Here is a 9,187-nt window from a genome sequence, read left to right as displayed (position 1 = left end):
AAATGGCCCGAAGCAAAGCTTGTTTGTCCTGAGGACTGTGGAGGAGGGAGGAGGCCATCCCTAAACACATAATTTTTGGATCTCAAAATTTTGATATGATGTGTTTTGGGAAATAGTGGGTGCGGAAGGGGGTTTTTTGACCTCCAATTACTTTCGGTTGTTAAAAATGACAATAGCCCTTTCGATTTCCAATCGAATGTGGACTAAGATAACCAATCGATCACAGTAAATGTCTTATGAAGGACACCTTACATCACGTGACTAGAGCACATTTGACAAAACTTCAAAAGCAATATTCTATTACTAGAAAAGAAGCAACAGCTTCAGCCAGAGTTGGCAACCTATGGAACTAGCCTTTAGAAGACAGTATATAATGAATCCACTCCCATACTTAAGTGCAAAATTGACAAAGAGTGGCTACATCTATAATTTCTGTTCAACTCATAAAGCCTGTTCATGAATGATAAAAGTATTTTCTATTATAGTGTTTAAATTATAATTAAGCATATACTTTAGTAAGTATATAAGTAGTAATTATAACAATATAAATATGTATTATAGTCATTTGCAGATTTTAAAAGTGTATGCTTAAAGAGGAAAACCACAAAATGTTTACCCTAAAGAGTAAAGATTATACTACCATTTACTCTTCATAAATGGTATATAAAAGTATGTACAAATTCATTTTCCGTCATAAATGTAAATTTAAATCATAAATGAAACCAAAATGGTGGAAGGGCAAGCAAATATCATACAACAAATGAATTGTACATACTAGCCATGATATGTCAGTAACTATAACACGATTAAAACATTTGAACTTTAACACAACCTAGTGAACCACACAATTTCATAAAACTCCTTGCAAAAACAGTCTTTCAGAAGTTAACATTTCTTTGTTCGCAAGTTTATCGAAGCAACGTATTATGTGCCCCTCCCCTCAAAGAAAATCCAGGATCCGCCCCTGAACGTTACTTCCAAAAGTCTTATATCAATACCGTAAAAAAGGAAAGAAAGTCTCATTGGAATGGTATTGGAATCGAAACTTCAAAATACCAACGAGATTAGTTTCAGAATCAGAAAAGTAGCACCATCGTTCCGCCGCTAGTTGACACCCAGCCTCTTCTCCTAGTAGTGCCTCTTTATGGAAAACTAAACTCACCTTTATGAGTCTTGCAGCTTCTTCTTTCTCAGGTCTTGCTGCTTCTTTGTCACGTCTTAGTGCTTCTTCTTGTTCAAAATTTGGAGCTATATCTTCTATGATATAACTCCCTGGTCCTTCAACTGGACCTGGGTCCGGATACTTAGTCTAAAAATAAATAATTTGATAAAAGTAGCTGACCACGCAAACCAAAGGAAACGTTACGCCCCCTACTTATCCAACTAGGAATATTACTTGATTCAGAAAAACGTCAGTGATCCTTCTATGGACTTAATAATTGTTGCATTGCTGAGTTCAGATTTGTCAGTCTTGGGTTCAAAGCATTGTGATTTCAAGTCAGGTTTGTCCCTTCAACTAAAGTAATAGATTTATCTTTTTGGTCGAGGGCCATCCTTGGTGCTAGAGGATCAAGTATCGCCTTATCCCTCAATTCTTCCATCCTAGGAAAGATTGACAATGGAGGTCTTATTAATCAAAATCTTACGGGGATCGGTGTTGAATATGCTCATACTTGCGTAGTTTTTTTTGTGTAGGTCCTATGGGGTTGCAAGAATGATTGAAAAAGATAAGCGGTAGTAACTATTTCATTTAGTCTGACGTTGATGATTCTTCGGAGGAAAAGTGGTTGAATGCTTTTAGATTATTTATCTCAGGCGCTTCTAATATCCAAGACTCATAAGCATATAGGTGAAACAGGATCTGACTATTGTCATGCAGATTTCAATCTTGTTCAAAGGTAGATTTGATGCTTCAGCAATAGGCACAAATTGAGTAAGGCAAACATTTTTGAGGCAGTTGAGATCCAATTCCGAACTTCGTTCCGAGCTTTTTCCATTAGCATCATTCAAGTAACCAGGGTACTTCAGTTTCCTCAGAACTTCGATTTCTTCTTTGTCGTCAAAATAGGACAGGCTAAACTGAACTTGAGGATTTCAATTTTTGGAATACTGATTTTTAGTCTCATCGGTTAAGTGATCTATGCTACTTTGGTAAGCTTTTGTGTCACTCTGAGGCAGAAGGCCAATGTGTTCTGTAAAAAATACAGAATTGAGGTAGAGCTCGATGCCAGCCTACTTGTTATTAAAACTCAGAATGGCTCAGGACACTTTGTAGAGTTAAAAGGTACGATCAGAGGGTGTAGCTTTTTCTTATATGATGCTCATTGATAATCTTTACGGATAGCTATTTGTTAGCCTGGAGTTAGGGAGGTGCATCATCATAATACGCTTTCAATATTATTAGATTGCTAGGAACACAATCTTCAATCGAAGCCAACCGAACGCCGTATTTTAGGATCAGATCAAATGCCATTATGAAGTATATAATCACGCCAATGATAAACTGCTTGTGTTTTGCTCGACGGAAAAGAATTTCTCATACCGTAATTAACCGGCCAACGCATATTATTCCAGACCAGAAACCAGCTTGGTTTGGCCTAGTTATTTCATTACGGTGAGTACTAAACCGGCCGAGAAAGATTATTGTGAAAAATTTGCCATGGTTGCAGATTAGAGAAAAATTTTGCCATGATGCTGATTAGTTAAAAATTTTGGCCGCAATGCAGATCAGTGAAATTTCTTTTTAATTTCTTTATTTGGTTGTTTTTCTCTGTCTCCTGAAAATTTCAATCGTTCATAGGGGGCATTATTCAATTCAAAGTTTTTCAAAGAGGGGTCGTTTTCATCGAAACGTTTCTCACAAGTGTAGGATTTAGGTCTATTAAGGAACAAAAATAAAAAATATACAAATATCTAAAAAAAAAATAAAAAAAAATCTGCCGGAGTAAATATCACAAACACCAAAAACAAGAAGAAAAATAGGGAATTTCTCAAGACAGTGGGAAACAAATTAGAATGCATATTTTGTGATGTTTGATCTGAAAGGCACTGTGGTCTTCGTCACTATATATAGAGTAAAAACCATCGTGGATGGCATCGCCTGTAAAGAAAATGTTTGAAACATAAAGGAGTCTTGTGCCAAGTTCTTTATTTAACAATAAATTCTCTAAGCAAAAACTATTTAAAAAAAATATAGACAAAACCCAAAAAATCCAGTCGCCCACCTTAATAATCCCCAAAATGACAAGCAAGGCAGAGGGTAGCGTATGATTTCACCAACTCAATTAAATATCCAACTTAATCCAGACATCAACTCCAAAAGGAAACCGGAGAAAACTTATTTACTAGCTAAAAATTCTCTAACATGATTTTTGAACATACCAAACGAGGGGCAGCTTCGTGCAGACTCTTCGTGCAGACAAGCAAGGGTTTAGGTGAAGGTCGGTTAGATTCCTAAATAAGAGTCTTTACTTTATCATAAAGAATTGAAAGTGGCTTCAGAGACGAGGGGCTTCAGAGACGAGGGAAAAGTTGACATCCAACCGAACAATGTGAAACATAAGACTGAACTAGGCTGCAGAACAAGATTATAAGAATCGACCCTGGAAATATGTGCTTGAGCTTTCTATACATTCCGAGACTCCAGGAGACTTTCATTTTAATCAGGTCAATATGATGCTTGAAAAAAAGATTTTCATCAAGCAGGATTCCTAGGAATCGAACGTAACGATCTTCAGGCCTACTTAAAGAACCTTTTGATACGTGTATTTCAACATAAGTCAGGGCAAGCATTTGAAACTCTGGAGAGAATGAAAAACATGACTTTCCAACATTTAAGGTGGTATCATCTTGGCAAAGCTGGTTTTCATCTACCAGCTTTGCCATGAGTACTGTCATCAGCAAAAGCAATAAGTGCATCCGTTAAGGACGAACTCCTGTCATAATTAGTGACAGGTGCTGGTTGACAAAGACAACAGAAAATGGTAGGTCTTAAATTGTGAATCGCATTGATAAGGTAATTGACGTAGATTAAAAAGAGCATTGACCCCATGACAGATCCTTGTGGAACGTCAAATTCTATTCCAGAAGCGTTAGAAAATTGCGGATCAACCGAGATGATTCGACCAGACAAATTTGATAGAAAACAAGAATAAGTGTTCTCTCATATACAAACTTTGGTCATACTTTGGACAGTTTCCAAAGAAGAATCTGATGTGTTAATGAGACGAATGCTTTTCGAACATCAAGAAAAAGAGCAGCAGGTATCAGACCAAAGAGCTGATTGTAAATAATTCAAGAAAGTTGCGAATACATGCTCGGTTGAGTGTTTCACCCTAATACCAAACTGAAAATCATGAAAAAAAAAAATGTTTAGAATAAGGAAAATCAAGATTTGAGAAACCATAGCCTTTTCAAAACTTTTACTAAACACTGATAAAAGAAATATAGGACGATAATTTGCAGGACCATTCCTTGATCCACCTTTAAAAAGAATACTAACGTGAGCAAGCTTTAAAGCACTTGGGAAAATACCATTTTCAAAACAAAGATTGACAAGTCTCATGAGGACAGAAACATTGACAGGAAGATTGAACTTGACAACCTTAGTCGGAATACAGTCAGAGCCAGCAGATGAAGAACCCCTCAAACCATTGACAATTCTGGCTATTTCAGCTTCAGAGACAGGTTCCAATGTCATGGATTTAGGACAAGGCGGTCCACGGTAAGACCTAAAATCAGGTAGAGAAGAAGAAGGACCTACAGAAGGGGCTGTAGTTTGGCCGCTATTAGCAAAATAGGAAGTAAACGTATCTTGAACTTTTAGCTCGCCCTCTACATTTTCGCTGTAAGTCACAACACTAGGAGAGACAGTAGGAGGCAGACAAGATGGCCTGATAACAGAATTGATTACTTGTCATGTCTTCCTAATGTCTTTACCGCACGTAGAAGTACTAATCAGGCCAATTGTCACCACCCGTCCATTCTACAGTAAGGCTAATGCAAAAAGTGAATAAGACAACCAGAAGAAAAAATGATCATTAAAGAAACGAAAATACGGGATGAGTATTCTTATGAATAAATGAATGAAGAATTTGAGGATTGCATATAATATTTTTTTTCTTCTGTTTGAGTCAGAAAGAGCCGCCCTTAAGATATAGACTGGTAATATAGAATAGTTGATCAGGTAGGAAGGATGGAGTGCAAAGACAGGGAATAGGGCTGGTATTCTTAAAATCGAGACCTTCAAATTCAAGATTTAGCTAAAAAGTTATCAAAGCAAAAATGAAACTGTGTTAAAGACATACTTGTAAAAAGAATGTCGAATTTGAAACTTACTACCCAGATTATACCCAGTTTTTTTAGAATGCCCCCTGAATCACAAAGATCGCAGAATAAATAGTTGAAATTACTAAAACCATTTTAGCGTAAAGAGCGGAGTATTGTGGAGAAGACGGAACCCCTTATATACGCAATAATTTCTGTTTGTTTTATGTTTTAATGCTGCTCCTTATTTCCAGCTGAAAAAAACTTTTGATTTATTTATTTTCTCATTGTTTTTTTTTAAGCACTCCATGAAAATTCTCTTCCCTCATGACATATTACTCCATGGAAATATCCTCCCCCGTAACCCCTCCCCCCCTCAAAGGAGGGGGAAAAAGTCCCCCTGAAAATGTCTGTACACTTCCAACTAATCATTACTATATGCAAACAATTTTCAAAGTTTGTAACTTGAAGCCCCTCCTCCGGGGACTTAGGGGGATTAAGTCGTCCCGAAAGACATGATTATTAGGTGTTTCGACTATGTTGAACAAAATGGCTATCCCAAAATTTTGATTTAGTGACTTTGGGAAAAAATGAGCGTGGGAGGGGGCCTAAGTGCTCTCCAATTTTCTTGGTCAATAAAAAGGGCACTAGTACTTTTAATTTCCGTTGGAATTAGCCTCTTCGCGACATTCAAGGACAACTGTGTCGATACGATTACCCCTGGGGGAAAAAAAAAAACACACATCTATAATCGGTCTACTGGCAAAAAAACAAAATTCCACGTTTTTTTAGATAGGAGCTTGAAATTTCTACAGTCCACTCGAAAGCAGAAACATGGTTAGATGAAATAAAAGCTTGACTGCATAACTTCAGATAGTTCTCTCTGACATAGGCTATAAAACTCCACTTCACATCACACACTATAGGCTCTGGTTCAAGGACAAGCAAAAATCATCCTTTTTGGCCCCAGGCAAGAGTTCTACGAAGCTTTCTAAAATGCAAAGTCATATTCATCAATCCAGCCTAAGTTTCACATTCTCCGTAAAAACTGCAGAGGTTAGACCCTTACCACTTTCTAGGAATAAGCTGAAATCGGGGTGCTAGAAAAAAAAATTTTTTGCTCTCGCAACACAATGAGAGTTTCTGAGGCTAATCTCTATATTTCTACCTGCACTCAGACGCCTTTAAATTAGATTTGCTTATAAAATAACAATCTGCATGTGATGCTAAATTAAGGAAACCAAATGAAACGTTACTAATTTATTAGGTACTTGGGTTAAATTTTGTTAAGAAAATAGCTAATAATAATCGAAATTAATATTTCTTGAACTAAAAGAGAGCGAATTCACAAATAGAGAGCAAATAACTTTTGATATTTTTTTTTTTCATTAAAAAAAGAACTAACAAAGGACATAACTCCCAGGCTTTCCTCTTTTTCCCCAAAGTCACCCAATCAAAATTTTGAAATAGTCATTTTATTCAGTATAGTAAATAAATGTAATAACTATGTATTTGAGGACGAATTAACCCCCCCCCCCCCCCCAGCCCCCCTCCCCGCTCATAAATATAGGAAGGGGTATAAGGGGAGGAATTAATCTATCATCTCTTTTCATTTAAAATAAACATGAATAAATAACAATATAATAATATATACTAAAGATATTCTTTACCCTAAATTCGACCTACATTTCGGAATATCAGTAAAAAAAAGAAAAAAAGAAAAAAAAATCGTTCTTTTTTTCTTTGTTTAGATTTATCACAATTTCTCTGTGACTGCGCAATTTTGCAAGTGGTGGTATTTTGCACGGGGGAGTTATCCATAGGGAATTCAAATTGTTTTATTAGCAATTCCCTTATAAAAGTTCAATTACAGCTTTGACATTTCGTCATTAAATTCTGTACGCTTGGGCTAGACCCATCACGGTGTTTTTTCATTTGCTTAATCAAAAAAGCCCAATTATTTCATTTAGTCAATATGAAAATATGATTCCTACGTTCAACCGAAACAGATGAAAACTACCATGCAAACATTGGGCTTTTTTGTAACTCTTAACAGCATTACTCTCAAAAGCTGTGGGGGCTATGCAATCCCTATAGGCATAGTTATTGGACTTGTAGACTTTTTTGAGCAAAATATTTTTATTTTAAAAGTCAGATTGAATTCATACTGCCCCACCCTTCGATATGAAGCTGTCGGGAAAACAAATAATAGCCTACATTGAAGGCAGATACACTTAACAGGCTCGCATTAGAGTTTTGCCTCTTAAACTACTGAAAGAGCTATACTTTTATGAGCTTTATTGAATAAGGATAGGCACCTTATGCTTTCTGAAATTATTTACAACTGATTGGATTTCATTGATATTGGCCGGGTTAGTGGTAATAAAATTGTAAGCCTCAATTGCAGAGGAGGGGGGATGACAATTTGTTAGGGGAGAGGGTAAGCCTCTGGTAGTAGTAGAGGTTTGAAGAGATTTCTAGAATGTTCTTTCCATTAGCCTATCGCTTGGTGTTTGATAGTGATGAATCTAACGATGAATGATGATGAATCCAGTATACTACTACTGATGTTGTAAATTTCCATTCACTTCTCAAGGTAGGAGGTAGTGCTTTCGGGTATTGCACAAGTGGTGTGTTCTTTGTCGCTGTCAACATTATTTTAGGGCAATTATTGTTATTTTTTCTTCTCTGTTAATTGATTTCAGTATGTTCGGATCTTCGATTTACGTATACGAGATTCTGTAACTGACACTAGTATAAGGTGAAAAAATTATTCGATGCTTTTTTTGGTACTTGTATGATATACCCACCACCTAATATTATTCTAATATCAACTTAATTGGACAATCTGTCTTGGCTTTTTTCTACAATTGGCCATGACTTTGACTTTTACCAAAACTATTCCCTTTTTGTTTCAATTCCTCTTACGATCAATCCTAATGAAATATACCGAAGTAAGATAAAAACAAGAGCTAAGAGCTCATATGGCACTTGTGACGAGATCGGAAGAGCCAAGAACTCATATGGTATAAGCTCTAGCACAATTGTAAGAAGCAATTTTCATCGTCCTAGCACATCCAGAAGCACTGAACTCGCCAAAGCACTAAAATCAACCCCCTAAATCCCCCAAAGAGAGCGGATCCAGTACAATAACGTTAATCACGTATCTACGACAATTGTTTATTCTATCCACCAAGTTTCATTCCGATTTCTCCACTCATTCCGGTTCCACCCTCCAAATCCCCCCAATGTCAACAGATCTGGTTGAGGTTTGAAACAAGAGCTCTGAAACATGAGAAATTAACTAAGAGTTCTGAGACACGATAACCTTCTAACCACACCTTTTATTTTTGTTTTTCATTTAGTTGCCAAACAGATTTACAGACAGAAAAAAAGAATTTCTGAATTTCTTTTAAATTTACAGCCTTGGATAGAAAGTGCAAGGTTCATTTTTCTACTCCCTCACCCCCAGTATTAATTTTCTAGCGTGTAGGTTTTCATGTGTATAAGATTGATTAAATACTTACGCAATCGTGAACAATTCTACAATTGAATTTGTATTCAATTGATTTTGTGGACTTTTGAATTTCTTGAAAATGTTTTTGAATTTCTCGGTCGATTCCACATTGATGTATAAAACAATCCACAATATTTCTGCCAGTAAATAATTCTACAATTTCCACATTTGAAGATCCAGTGGTAATTACTAATTCGTCCAAGGATAAAACCATGTTAAAGGATAAAATCAGTCGTTCAACACTGGAGTAAAACTACTAGCTGATTTTTTTCGAGAGATCTCTGTGACTCACCAGAGACGACAGAAGAGACGACACCTCCCACCAGGAACATCACGCACATCAACCCAAGTTTCTGCCGCATTATGCCAGTATACACCAACAGCACCTTCTTTTCTAGAAAAAAA

General features: G+C 36.4%; 1 protein-coding gene across 4 annotated transcripts in view; it reads right to left on the bottom strand.

Annotated features, from left to right (window-relative positions):
* Nucleotides 1–252: 252 nt before the first annotated feature.
* The window catches only part of LOC136029418 (uncharacterized), a 31,101-nt gene continuing 22,166 nt past the window's right edge, over nucleotides 253–9,187 (bottom strand). For 2 of the 4 annotated variants that reach the window (XM_065707791.1, XM_065707792.1), the window contains exons 2-3: nucleotides 8,793–9,176; nucleotides 253–1,309 (exon numbers count right to left, since the gene is read on the bottom strand). In XM_065707791.1, the coding sequence (XP_065563863.1) occupies nucleotides 992–1,309; nucleotides 8,793–8,996 (522 nt within the window). In that variant the 5' untranslated portion in view covers nucleotides 8,997–9,176 and the 3' untranslated portion in view covers nucleotides 253–991. The remainder of the gene's footprint in view (nucleotides 1,310–8,792; nucleotides 9,177–9,187) is intronic. The other 2 variants (XR_010618030.1, XM_065707793.1) reach the window with 2 other exon arrangements.

The sequence above is a fragment of the Artemia franciscana genome, chromosome 7, assembly GCF_032884065.1.
Source record: "Artemia franciscana chromosome 7, ASM3288406v1, whole genome shotgun sequence".
Taxonomy (NCBI): Eukaryota; Metazoa; Arthropoda; class Branchiopoda; order Anostraca; family Artemiidae; genus Artemia; species Artemia franciscana.
The sequence above is the reverse complement of the archived record's forward strand: the minus strand, read 5'-3'. Positions and strand labels throughout refer to the sequence as shown.